Source organism: Martes martes (genome assembly GCF_963455335.1).
Source record: "Martes martes genome assembly, chromosome: 16".
Lineage (NCBI taxonomy): Eukaryota > Metazoa > Chordata > Mammalia > Carnivora > Mustelidae > Martes > Martes martes.
The window spans coordinates 12,172,819-12,186,083 of NC_137904.1; the positions used below are offsets into that span (position 1 = coordinate 12,172,819).

Genomic DNA, 13,265 nt, shown 5'->3' on the forward strand with positions numbered 1-13,265 from the left:
CAAGCTGTTCTGCACGGCAGGCAGAGGGGCCTTCCTAAGACAGAAGAAGAGAAACATCTTAGGATGTTTCTGTGCCCTGAAGGCTTAAGAGGCTCCCTCAGTGCTCACAAGACGCCCTAGCTGGCCTCCCCAAGTCCTCCACGGTTTTGACCCCGAATTTCCAGACACCTCTTCCCCGATACCCCTGCTGCCTCCCACGCTCTCCTTAGCACTTTTACCAAATTCTTCAGGCAGACCGAGGAACCCGTTTATTTAACCCCGTGACTTGGCTTTTCCTGGAAGCCCCCGCCCCACCATAAAATCCTTAAAATTCTAAGACCAGAAAGGTGTCTCGCGATAGCCTTTCCAGTTTTCCCATCCAGGCGAATTGCTTTTCCTCGGAGTAATGAGCGTTTATAAAATGGGTATGCACTGAATGGCTTTTAAGTGGCAGAGGCCGGAGCATGTGCAAAGGCTGAAAGGAAAGCATTCGCGGAGTGGGAGAGGTTTCCATCGCCGGTGGGCTGGGGAACGGATGCGGGAGTCCTAAGGAATGAGGAGAGAAGGGGCGGAGAGGATGGAAGCGGTTTCAGCGAAGACACGTCTGCTCGCTCCTTAGAGGTCGTTTCAAGGGGAGGGATGCGAGCTGTCAGCGCGCAGGCGCTCGGAAAGGCTCCGCGGATATTCGGCAATGGCCGTGGGGAGAGAGCAGACAGGCAGCCCGAAGAATGAGAGGCAGCTACTATTTTATGACTGCTTGCTGCCTGCCAAGGCTCCGCAGGGTTTCAAGCGTGGTATGTCATGTGATCCTCAGAACAACCTCTGCGGTGCCGACAGCTTCATTTACCACACGAGCCATCGGAAGCTCACACGGGCTGAGAAACCAACTCCAAACCACGGAGCTAAGGAGCGACGCTCCAACCCCCGCGCGTGCGCCCTGAACACCCCGGGCGCCGCGGGACCCAGAATTCCCGGGGCCGTGGAAGAGACCACAGGCTCTAATGGAGGGGGGTGTCCCCGGGTGGTGAGGCGGAGTCTGCGTCGTGAAATGGGCTGGAGGTTCCCGTGAGTCTCTGCCAGTATTACCCTCCCTTCTGTGAAGAATGGAATATTCCGACTCCTTAAAGGCCCAGGCCGCAAAAGAGACGACCTTTTCCGTACCGTGAAAATGAGGGTGAGCGGCGTGTGTGGTTGGGCCTAGTAGCTGGCGGCGAGGGCGAAGGAGCTAAATCTTCTTAATTCCTGGGAAGAAGTTTTCGGGAGGTTTCTGTGGGGGGCGCAGGGCGGCTCTCTATGGCGCGTCTCCGGGTTTCGGGGCGGGTGTGGCGGTGGGGGAGAGTCAGGCAGGGCTGCCGGGGACCGAGGCTCAAGGCCCGCGCGCGTGTCTCTCGGGCAGGGTCGCCGCCTCCGTCGACTCCGGAACCCGAGGTTCCCGAAGGCCGGTTCCCTGCTCTCCGGACCCGGCGTGATGCACCCCGGAGGTGCGTCAACCCGGGAGGACTGGGTAAGCGCGGCCCGGGGGAGCGTGGGCCTGGGACGTAGAGGAGGGCTTGCCCGACGGTGCTGATGATCCTGGGGTTAGGAAGTGCCGTCAGAAGCGATAACTGACGACTCTGATGCCTGTCTGACCGCGGTCACGGAAGCCTCAGCGGTCGGGTTGAACATCACTGCCACTACGTGCCCTTAACGCTTGTCCCCCTCCCGTGTTCCAGGTGGCACATCCCTTGCAGCGCCTTAAAGCCGGGAGCGGTCTCCCACCCGGAGGTAGGACCCAGTGTGGGCAGGACCTACAACCCCTCACTTCGCTTTTCCGTGTTCGTTAGCGCAAACGCACCGGCATTGGCTGCCCCTTCACGGTTGATGCATTGGGCAGTCATTGTGCCGCGCTGCACTGCACACGTAGCCTGGCGCTTGGAGTGGCAATGACGGGGGGTGGCTGCTGACCCAGAGCTATATCTACCGCAGCTGTCGCCAGAGGTGAACTCCGTTAAAATGCCTGGTTGAAAGCGACCAGTGCCTCAGTGGTTCCTCAAGCCCTGGTTGGGCTCAATTTCAGGTTTCGGGAGCGGTACTGGGGAGCAGGGAAGTGTTGACTGCTCTGATGAAATCACCTATAGGAAGTGCCGTCAGAAGCGATAACTGACGATAACGTTCCTGGCTGACTGCAGTCGACAAGTCCTCCCTGGCTGCTGCCACCCTGGAGTTGGCTGGTCTGGTTTGGACAGTGTCCTTTCCTCGTCTGTTCACCCAGGTTGCACATGAGTGCTGCGGGGTCACCAGTGTGTGATCAGATGGAGACCAGCGGCTGAGTGTTCGAGGGAGGAGCACTGGCCTGCGGTTGAGGTAAGCTTCAGTCTGGGACAGTTTGCGTGGCGGTTAGATGATGTGACCTTCCAGTTAGGTCAGGTAGTGGCACTTTTATCTGGGCAACCTAATAACCTTGTATTACTGTAGCCCTTGACTTTAATCGAGCGTATCCTGGAGATACTGATACGGTTCATGGTGGCAGTGGAGCAGAGGGCAGAGGAAACTCGGGAGTTCCTATTAGCTCACTGCTCTAAAATGCTGTCCCAGTTGCCTATCTGCTGAGATGTAGCTTTCCTCGTCCCTGGAGATGACCGCTTAGGTGTGTGGGGTTAAAATGATGGGATGAAATGAGGTTGTAACACCCAGAAAAGCCAGTTAGGGCTTACAGACCTCACATGGCTTCATGTACCGAAAAACACCTCCAGTAGGTTCTTAAAGGCTGCCGTTAGGATGGGCTGGAATGTGTAGTTGAGGCTCTCATGAGCAAAACTCTTTTCTCTGCCTTTGTTACCTGCTCCCTGTCTAGGGGTGCCTCAGTTCATTCCCCTCCGGGTTTTGTGTGCTGAAGAACGGTGATCGGCGGTGTGCAGTTTGAAAGCTGGTGGCGGCTGCAGCTCAGCCAAAGGAGAGGTAAGCTTCCGTGGACAAGGACCCCTCCCCCGTGGTAGAATGAATAAACGGCTAGTGTTGTTAAAATAGATAACCCAGAAAAAGGATATCAAATGATGAAATCACCCAAAATAGCTGGAATTACCGGCAGATGGTGTAGTGGTGAACTGTATGGTTTCTGAAGATAACCTTTTTTGTACACTGAATAACTGTTGGTTGGAGCAGGAAGTGAGACTGATACTTAGTTTCTTTGCAGGCTGTCTTTGCAGAGAATGGTCAGCCATGCTGCAGCAGGGTCAGGGTCCTGTGGGCACCATCAGTTCGGACCGAAAACCCGGGCTTCAACAGTCGGTGTGGAAACCGTGCTTACCTTGTGCTGAGATGCAGACGCTGTTCTCTTACAAGTGAACCAGCTCTTGTTGGCTCTTAATCTTAAAAGCAGAGCCAACAAGTGTGTTTGGCAAACTGTAGGGTAGGCACTGTCGGTGTCATTGAGTTCTTGAGTTTTCTACTAATGTACTGTAAATATTATATTTTTACCTCTCCTACCCAAAGAGAGCTTCTATACTTCTGAATTTTGTATGAATTTGTTCTGTTGGGTGAGGGTCTGAGTTCTTTAAGATGCAAACATATTTCGTCCCGAAACTGATACCTTCTGTGCAATTACCACAAACTGCAATAAAGGATGGTCTTTAGTACTGGTTTTTAAAAACGTGTATTTGAAGAAAAAAAATGTGGTCACTGCTATTACATTAGCAGTCAGGGTATTAGCACTTGTCACCTTCTCCAAGGTCAGCCTTTTTCCCCTCTAACAACTTCAGACTTGAGGGTAAAAGTTCCAAAGCACGTAAGGCCTCCACATCTTTGAGTAATGTCTGCCTTTGGGCTGCGTCCTTTGCATAGCTGCCTACCTCCTGAAGCTCTGCACTGTGCTTCACCCAAACACCCGGGCAGTGGCAGGCAGGGTCCCCATAGTGTGGCTCTACACCTAGCCCATCTTGGTGCCTTCCTGAGTTGGGATCTCACCTACCTGTCACTGGGCTAGAAGGCCTGACAGGCCATGCTTCTCAACTGTCTGCCATTTGCCTGTGTTCTGGTCACCACCATGGGCATCTGTAAATTTTCTTAGGTTAAAAAAAAGGTTGTCTCCAGTCTCCCTGGACTTCAAGTCTTTTCCTTTGTTTTGGAATGAGCCTAGAAGGGATTTTTAGCTGGTAGTATTAAGGGGGAGATGTGAAAACCATTCAAGGAACCCCCAGTTTATCCCCATCTCCTGGCTGGCTTGCTGGGAGGCACTAGATCTGTCGAGTTGTTAAGTCTGACCTCATTTTCATGGTCTTGGGTTTTTTTATTAGAAGGTTTTTGGGAGTGAGCCTAGTAACCCTGATGACTTTCGGGGGGACTCCACAAGCAACAGGAGAAGGTTTTTAAAATCCTTTTCAAGGGAAGTACTCTGACTTGGAACACTGAAACCTTAGTGAAGGTCTGGTAGTCTGGATTGGGGGGGTTTTGGGTGTATGCCATGTATGTAGGCATCCTGGGATGATCTGTTGGGAGGGTACACAGGGGCTGGTCCCAGGGGGAGGCGTGGGCTTAAGTGGAGGCTGAGACTGAGAAGTGGTTCCTCCGAGAGTTCCCAGGGCTTCACAGGGAGGAGAAAAGCCACCACCTGAGATGGGGACTAGGTTCTTGGAGTCTCTGGGGAGCTGATCAGTGCCCCTACTCCAGACTCCTGACCAGGTGTTAGGGCAGAGAAAAAAGTTTCCGTCAGGAAATACTGGGTTAGATGTAGGGCCGGAATCACACTCCCTGCCTGGGGATACAAGTTCTGGCCCACAGTAGCTCAAGCGTTCACCTCCAAACAAAACCACCCACAAATCTGGGGACTTGAGGGCTGCTCGCTCTCAAGCCATACGTGACTTTTCAGGAGCCAAAAGGCAGAGGAGGTTGACAAGAGAGGGAAGTGAGAGGACTGGAGCAGTATTACACAGCCCCCTTCCCAGATGCTACAGTCTGGCTCTGGTGAGTGGGGTTGCCCAGGCTAGTTTTGGGTGATTGCCTGAGGCTGCTGGTGGGGGGCCCCCTAGCCTGCCTCAGTCCTCCTACCCCACTAGGACTCCTGGTGAGGACCCCCACTTCTGTGTCATGTCTGAACTGTACCTACAGTCTCCCTGCCCTCGTGGTCTTTGGCAGGATCCAGAGGGCCTCCCCCAGGGTCCTCCTGGTCTACTGTCCCATCCCGGGCCTCCTCCCCACTGCAGGGGCCCTCGCCCAGCTCCAGGATGGTGGGGAGGTGGCCCTGCTTCGGGGAGCGCTTGCGCAGGCTGAGCAGGAAGGGCTGGGGCAATGAAAAGATGTCCACGTTGTTGCCCAGGTCGATCCACGTGACGTTGGGGAACTTGCTGGGGTCCTTGAGGGTGTCGGTGAGGTCACGCAGCAGGGCCCGGGTCAGCCGGTTGCCGTTGAGCGCCAGCGTGGTGAGGCGGGGCAGCGTGCTAAGCGCAGGCAGCAGCTGCAGGACCATGTCATCGGTGAGGCCCGTGAAGCCCAGCTCCACGCTGTCCACCTGCTCCCCACAGCGCTGCAGGTAGCTGGTCACCCGCTCCAGGTCCCGGGAGGTCAGCGGGATGCCTGACAGGTCCACGGTGTTGTCTGGAGGGTTCCCAGCCAGGACAGCCTTGAGGCTGCAGGGGAGAAGGGACAAGCCAGGTTCAACCAAGTGGGGCCCAGCGCTGCAGCTCCAGGGATGGGAGAAACCAAAGACCTCTGGTGCCCTGGCGCTACCTCACATCTCAGCCTGGCTGGGCCCAGCTGCCCAGAGCTTGAGGGACCCCAGGGGAAAGGCCTTTCTGCAGTGACTAAGGGTGCATTCTGGGGCCATAATGCCTAGGTTTGCATCTTAACTCTTCCTGCTTGCATGAGCTCTAGTCCCTTAACTTCTCTGTGCCTCAGTCAGGTACCTGAACAACGGAGCCGAGTACCACAGAATTGTTAAGATGCCGAGCATTTAGAACAGTGCTCGAATACGGGAGATAGGAATGAATATTTGCTGCAGTCATTATGAATCACTTAGACTGCGCTTCCTGCTTCCCCAAGAGCAGCGCTTTGAAGACAGTCCCGCCCACCAGGTGGGGAATCCTTAGGGAGAGCCCCCTAGGGCAGCAGGCAGGGGAGGGCGCAGGTTCTCTGAGCCTGGGGGTGGGGGTAGTGCTGACTCCTGGAGGCTCAGGCCTCTGTACCCGCTTCCACTCCTGCCGTCTGCTACTCCTTGCTCTCCTTTCTTCCTGCGCCTTGCTCTGCGGCCAGAGCTCCCCCATTTCCAGGGACCCCAGGCAAGCCCTGGGACCCCAACAGTGGGAAAGAGAGAAAGGTGGGGCGTGCTCACAGCTTGTTTCAAGAGCATATGTCGGGGCTGCCAGGGTGGCTCAGTGGGTTAGGCCTCTGCCTTCGGCTCAGGTCGTGATCTTGGGGTCCTGGGATTGAGCCCTGTGTTGGGCTCTCTGCTCAGCGGGGAGCCTGCTTCCCCCCACCCCCTGCCTGCCTCTCTGCCTACTTGTAATCTCTCTATCTCTCTCTCTCAAATAAATAAAATCTTAAAAAAAAAAAAAAGAGCATATGTCGATATGAGCAGCCCGAGGATCGCGGCTTGGACTTCCTGGCAAAACAGTGTCATATCCTTGAGATCTGAAGCTGGAAGGCGGCTCATCTTGCCTCTCAGGGTGTGACCTCTAAGTGCTTGAAACATTGCCTGCCGTGTTCTGGGTAAAATAGAGCACAGACCCATTATACCTAGGAGATCGGGAGCATGTGGTTAACCTGGGCCTGGGGTTTGGATCCAGCCCTGCCACTTAGCTCGGTGATTGTGGCCAAACGGCGACAGTAATATCCCCTACCCCATTCATTCCTTCAGCAAGTGTTTTGAGCTCCCATTATGTGCCAGTCACTGTCCTAGGCACTGAGGTCCTAGTCGTGGACAAGACAGACACGATCCGTTTTCACTCTACCAGGGACGGGGGAGACAGACAACAAACAAGACTGAAGTGGCTACTCAGGGAAGGCTTCTCCGAGGATGTAATTCAAGCTGACATTTGAAGAAAAAGTGGGCCCTCAGAAGGGTCTGGTAAAAGTTCCAGCAGAGGGAGGGCATGGGCAAAGGCCCTGAGGCATTTGTGAGCCAGCAGGAAGGCCAGCATGGTTGCAGCGAGGGGAAGTGGGAGGCAAGAGACCAGAGAGGGGCCGAGCGCCCATCACAGAGGACCCTGTTTGGATTTCATTCAAGTATGACTTGAAGCCACCCAAGGGGAGTGAGGCTTTTGAAATGAAAGAACAAAGCAAGCGGCTGTGCTGGGGAGACAGAAGAGGAGGCTCCTGGATTCCAGGTCACATTTCGAGCCTTTCAAGCCTAAAGAACTAGGTCACAGACTCCTCATGGCTTCCAGGTCCCACGGGTCCTCCTGCTCTGCTCTGTCCCCATGTACAGCCTCTGACTTCAGCCCAGCTGGAGCCCCCTCCTTGACTCTCTCTTCCTTCACCTGGGAAGGTATTCCAGGATCTGGCTTTGGAGTCCAGAAGAGAAAGAGTCCAGAAGAGAAAGAGGAACCAGACCTCTTGGTCAGTGAGGGAGGGCAGTCCTGGCCCTGCCCAGTCTAGGGGAAGGACACAAGCCACTCTGCCCCATGATCATTGCAAGAAAGGCAGGGGTGCTCCCTCCAGAAAACCTAACTTCCCGGTTCTCCTTTACTTGCTTCCAATGGTGCTAGCTATCTTGCCCAGGGGTTCTGTGTCCATGTGCCCCAAGCCCCCAATCTTCAGGGGGCCATAAAACCCTTGAGGCTTCTCACTGCTACATGGCCCAGGGGCATGGCCAGAGCCTGGGTCCCCGCAGGAGACATCCAGAAGTGGGGGATCCAGTGGGAGTGCCCACGTTCAGCACAGCAGGAATTAGAAACTCCTCATGTCTTCCTCCCCACCCACCCCTTCTGAATGGTGGTGTGCCGGCTCCCATCCCACAGAGCAGGGAGGGCCCTACCGGCAGCTCCTCTCATACCTCATGCCCACCTGGAGTGCCCTCCTGGCCGTTCTCCCCCCGCAACCCTGACTTCTCCTTCAGGCGCCTTCCAGAGCAACCCCTCTGGTTCTAGCCACCCCTCACCCCAAGGAGTACGGTGGAGCCCAGCCTGGCGTGGGTTCGCTCTGGGCTGCCCTTGTGGAAGGAGGCCTGGAGGGGGGGGCAGGTCTGCCCCAGGGGATTGAGACTCACCAGGCCTGCGGCTTCCTCTTCACCAGCCCCCGGTGCCGCCTCCACTGGGAGTGGGGGCTCAGGTGGTAGGTCAGCTGCCGGCATAGCTTCTCCATGGCACCCAGCGCATCGCCTTCCTGCAGAGACAACCACAGGCAGGAGGCCCTGAGTCGCAGGCACAGGCTGAAAAGACCAGGCCCTCCCCTCCGGCTTCCCATCTCCAAGGGATGAGCTGGGGGAGGCTTCCTCCCACTTGGCCTCCAAGCAGAAAGCAGTTGGTTGCCAACTGACCTGCACAATGGGTCTCTCTAGTTGCTGTGAATTAGTTGCTATCCTGGCAAAATGGTGATTTGCATAAAACTACATTCACAATCTGACAATTGACCGGAGCTGAGTGCTTAAGCCAATATTCATCATGGTCCCTGCCTCTCCCCAGTGACCAGGGCCGTTCTGCTCACTCATTTGCTCAACAAAGGTTTACTGAGCACCTACTAGGTGCCAGACAATTGTTCTAGGCAAAAAGAAGAAAGGGAAATATTTTTATGATGGTGCACATGGGAGAATGTCAAAAGTAGGAAAATAAACAAGGAGTGTCCAAGTCCTTTCCAGCCCAATTCATTTGTCTACTGTAATCCGTCTGGCCCATCAGCACTTTTTTTTAAAAAACTAAGTTCTACACCCAATGTGGGGCTTGAACTCACGCCCCTGAGAACAAGAGTCCCATGTTCTACAGACTGATTGAGATGCTGCAGGCCCATCAGCATTTGAGTTTGAAACCTTGGGTATTATTTTCTTTTTCAAGATTTTATTTATTTATTTGACAGACAGAGATCACAAGTAGGCAGAGAGGCAGGCAGAGAGAGAGGGGGAAGCAGGCTTCCCGCTGAGCAGAGAGCTCGATGTGGGGCTCGATCCCAGGACCCTGGGATCATGACCTGAGCTGAAGGCAGAGGCTTATCCCACTGAGCCACCCAGGCGCCCCCAGAAACCCTGGGTATTATGTTCTGAATTGTGTCCCACCAAAGTTCTTAAATTTAAGTCCTAAACCCAGGTATCTCAGACTACAACTGTATGTGGAAATAGGGCCTCACAGAGCAATTCAGTTAAAATGAGGTCATTTGGGGTGGGCCCTAATCCAATGTGACTGTGTCCTCGTGAAAAGGGATTAGGTCACAGACATGCACAGAGGAAAGACCACCTGAGGACCCTGGAGAAGCCGGTCATCTTCAAGCCAAAGAGAGGAATCAGAAGAAACCAACCTTGCCAACACCTTGATCTTGGACTTGTAGCCTTCACAGCTATGAGGAAATAAATTTCTGTTGTTTAAATAGTATTTTGTTATGGCGGCCCTGACAAACTTACATTGGGTTTAGAGAGATGCTAGAGAGACTCTACCTCTGTCCCAAGGGAAGTCAGCTCAATAGACAGCCCTGGGGGAGGGGTGCCAAGGGTGAGTGAGGTTCAACCTTGAGCCCACGTACAGTGCCTGGCACACAGCGGGCACTCAATAAAGGCCAGCGGATGGTTGTTACCATCAACATTCTGCTAATGGAAACGCAGCATATTAAGTACTTAAGAGCATGGACTCAGAGCCAAACCGCGTGGAGGTGAACCCTTGCTTTGCCACCTCCTCTGTGACCTTGGGCAAGTCACTTGACCTTCAGTCCTCCTCTGTGAAGGGATAATAGAACCCAACGCACGGGACATTTTGTGAGGATGAAATGAGTCCCCATTTGCACAGGGCTGTGACTATAGCTCAGGACACAGCTAGCTCTCCAGTTATGCTCACTGTGTCAATAATGTCCCAAATGAGGGGCACCTGGGTGGCTCCGTGGGTTAAGGGTCTGCCTTCGGCTCAGGTCGTGATCTCAGGGTCCTGGGATTGAGCCCCGCATTGGGCTCTCTGCCTGCCTCTCTGCCTACTTGTAATCTGTCAAATAAATAAATAAAATCTTAAAAAAAAAATAATGTCCCAAATGAGAAGAGCAATGTAGACAGGCAGCACCCAGGCAGGGTAGAGGAAGATGAGTCCTCCCCAGGCTCAGACGTGCATTGGGGTTTTCAGGGCGGATGGGTTCGTGATTTTTGCATGGAGAGAGGAAACGAGGCATCCCTGGGTGAGGAGGAAATGTGTGCAAAGGTTTGCGGTTGGGGGGTGTTACAGGCACGGGAGCAGGTGACAATCTAGGGTCTGGTCACATCTCACCACCTCCACGGCTACCACGTTGGTCCAAGCCACTATCATCTGTCACCCGGTTTGCTGCACACGGACCTTACGCTAGGACTTCATGGAATTCCCACGACACCCCAGAGCGGAACTGCTTTCATTAGCCTCATTTTACAGAGGAGGAAACTGAGGCATAGAGAGCAGGGCTGGAGCTGTTGGAAAGGCAAGAAAAGAAGACCCTGAAGGCAAGAGACGAGACAGAAGAGGCAGGAAAGGGGGATGTTGAGTATCCAAAGAGGTAAAGCATCTGAGCAGGGATCCAGGAGACAGAGGCTCAAGACGGAAGAGAATCGGTGTAGACAGCACCTCCGGTCTCTGGTTCTCCAAGAACCTCACTTCCTCCTGCCCCAGCCTGCCTGTCTGACAAACGTCACCTGTCGCTTCAGGCGATTACACTCGCAACGCCTGGGTTGCCGTGTTCTGATTCCAGACTTTGTTTCTTGCTAAGCCTCCTCATTCGGGTGTGTGTGATGGGAAGCAGGAGCGGCAGGCAGCGGCTCGATCAGCGGCTCGATCGGCGGGGAACAGCAGGATCGTGTTTGCATTTTGGGACTGTCCCTCTGACACACAGTGGCTTGGGGCCAGGTCCATCTGCTTTGTGCAGCTTGGGGCCCCCCTGACGGGCCTGCAGAAAGCCCTGAAAGTGATGGAGACTGAACAGTGCCCAGGATGGAGAGGGTGTGGGCAGGGCGGGCATGAGGAAGGATCCAGGTTTTGGGCTTAGGACCTGGGTAGAAGGCAAGGGGCTCCGGGAGAGAAGGGGATGAGAAAGCAAGACGGGGGGAATGAGCGCTCATTCGGCGCCACGTGGAGTCTGAGGGGGTCTGTGGGTCCCTCCTGGGAGATGTAACTGGATTTATGAGACTGGGGCTCCAGACACATTCCTCAGCCTCTGATTTACCCTCCAGCCGTGGAATGAGGTGAAGGGGAAAGCAAGGGGCAGGGGGAGGACACACCAGACTGGAAGGGATGGAGAAGGCACAGTGTAGACATGGGCACCAAGGAGAAGGGTTGGCAGGACTCCGATAAGGAGACCTTGGCCAGAAAAGGCTCACGGAGGGGCAGTCATGGTGGGGGCCCTGGTGAAGGCCAACTCTGGAGGCCAAACGGAGGATGGGAGGCGACAGCAGAGACAGTGCATTGAGAGCGGTGGTTCTTCCCTTGGGGTCCTTGCATCCTGGAATCACCAAGGGGCTTTAAAAAAAACCCTGCCTGGGGGCACCTGAGTGGCTCAGTGGGTTAAAGCCACTGCCTTCGGCTCAGGTCATGATCCCAGGGTCTTGGGACCGAGTCCCGCATCGGGCTCTCTGCTCAGCAGGGACCCTGCTTCCTCCTCTCTCTCTCTCTGCCTGCCTCTCTGCTTGCTTGTGATCTCTGTCTGTCAAATAAATAAATAAATAAAATCTTTAAAAATAAAATAAAATAAAATAAAACCCTGCCTGGCGCGCCTGGGTGGCTCAGTGGGTTAAGCTGCTGCCTTTGGCTCAGGTCATGATCTCAGGGTCCTAGGATCGAGCCCCGCATCGGGCTCTCTGCTCAGCGGGGAGCCTGCTTCCCTTTCTCTCTCTCTGCCTGCCTCTCTGCCTACGTGTGATCTCTTTGCCAAATAAATAAATAAAATCTTTAAAAATATATATATATATATGTGTATCTTAAAAAATAAAAATAAAAAACCCCTGCCTGGGCCACCCCCAGCAGGAGTGGGCAGCTTGCACGCAGAGATTTTTTTTTTTAAAGCTTTATAGATGATTCCTGTGTCGCCAGGGTGGAGAAGCACCGGGGCAACATCTTCAGAGGGGCGGGACTGGGGTGGACTGGGTGGTCGGTCTGGCATCGCTCCTGGGACCACCCCGCTGCCAGAACATTGCCACTCTCTCACGGCACCTGCTCCACAGACGAGCACCGAGTTCCAAAGCTTCGGCTGCTCCTTCAAACACTTCCGTGGGGGGCGGAGGGGTGTCAGCCTCTGGGCCTGAGCCGCTGGGCCGAGAAAGGAAGAAACAAAGAGGAAAAGGCGGCAAAGCAGCCGCCGCAGTGCTCCGGCACTGCCACAAGGGGGCAGCTGTGTGCAAGGCGCCGCAATGGGCTGACCGCGCGTCGCCGTTCCCCGCCCGGGAGACTGAGCAAGCCTGTTTCCTCACCAACAAGGACAACAGATACGGTCACCTCACAGGCGATTTGAGACTCAGCGTGGGCTGGTGTCCTCATAGAAGGGAGAGCTCGCTTCCGTCTGCCTGGGCTACGTAAACAGCAGCTAACATTTACCGCGCGTCTACTAGGTTAGGCGTCGCCTCTGCGCACTGCGCGCACGAGCTCACGACGGTCCTGTAACTCACAAGGATCCTATGAAACAGGCGCTACTATCACCCCCACTTTACAAAGGAGGGAACTGAGGCATAAAGAAGCTGACTAGACAGGCAAGCCCCACAACGTGTAAGATGGAATGAGGACGCAAAGCCTGGCTCCGGGGTTGGCATCCTTCCCAACCTGCCTTCCCGCCCTGCGCTGCCCTCCTGGGGATAAATCATTTGCTTAGGTGGGTTCAAGGTGTTTCTATCATTTGCACCCGCAAAAGCCTTAAGCAAGCCCATCTAGACCCCCCCCCCACCCCCAACTCCAGGTCTCCCTCCCGCGGAGAAGAGGACAAAGCAGGACGGACTCAGAGCTGGAGAAGGAAAGGGTGGGGAAGGCAGGGGCTGGAAGGGGAGGGAGGAGGCAGAGGAGGAGAAAGTGTCGTTCCTGCGTGGTTTCCAGCAACAGCAGCCACGCGCCCCTTGTGCAACCTTGGCCGAGGAGTGTGACCACCGGCCCCACAAGTTACCCGGTCCGTGCGCCCCGCACCCGGCGCTCCGCGGTCGGCAGGCCCCTCTCTGCTCCTTAAAGTGGTGAGGCCCAGCAGCCCCT

At 54.9% G+C, this 13,265-nt stretch overlaps 1 protein-coding gene and 1 long non-coding RNA gene across 4 annotated transcripts in view; one reads left to right on the top strand and one right to left on the bottom strand.

Moving 5' to 3' along the window:
* Nucleotides 1-824: 824 nt before the first annotated feature.
* On the top strand, nucleotides 825-3,593 carry LOC308357287. 2 transcript variants are annotated; one of them, XR_013968180.1, is made up of 6 exons: nucleotides 825-1,153; nucleotides 1,376-1,483; nucleotides 1,692-1,743; nucleotides 2,231-2,322; nucleotides 2,813-2,916; nucleotides 3,152-3,593. It is a non-coding gene; the product is annotated as an uncharacterized lncRNA (long non-coding RNA). The 2 variants fall into 2 exon arrangements; XR_013968181.1 differs by having other exon boundaries at nucleotides 1,065-1,153; nucleotides 1,692-2,322.
* A 2-nt stretch (nucleotides 3,594-3,595) lies between these two features.
* LRRC75A (leucine rich repeat containing 75A) overlaps nucleotides 3,596-13,265 on the bottom strand; it is a gene marked incomplete at both ends in the record, with an annotated part of 43,112 nt that continues 33,442 nt past the window's right edge. Inside the window, 2 exons of one of the 2 annotated variants that reach the window (XM_080826780.1) lie at nucleotides 3,596-5,579; nucleotides 8,156-8,271. In XM_080826780.1, the coding sequence (XP_080682906.1) occupies nucleotides 5,039-5,579; nucleotides 8,156-8,271 (657 nt within the window). The remainder of the gene's footprint in view (nucleotides 5,580-8,155; nucleotides 8,272-13,265) is intronic. The other variant, XM_080826781.1, reaches the window with a different exon arrangement.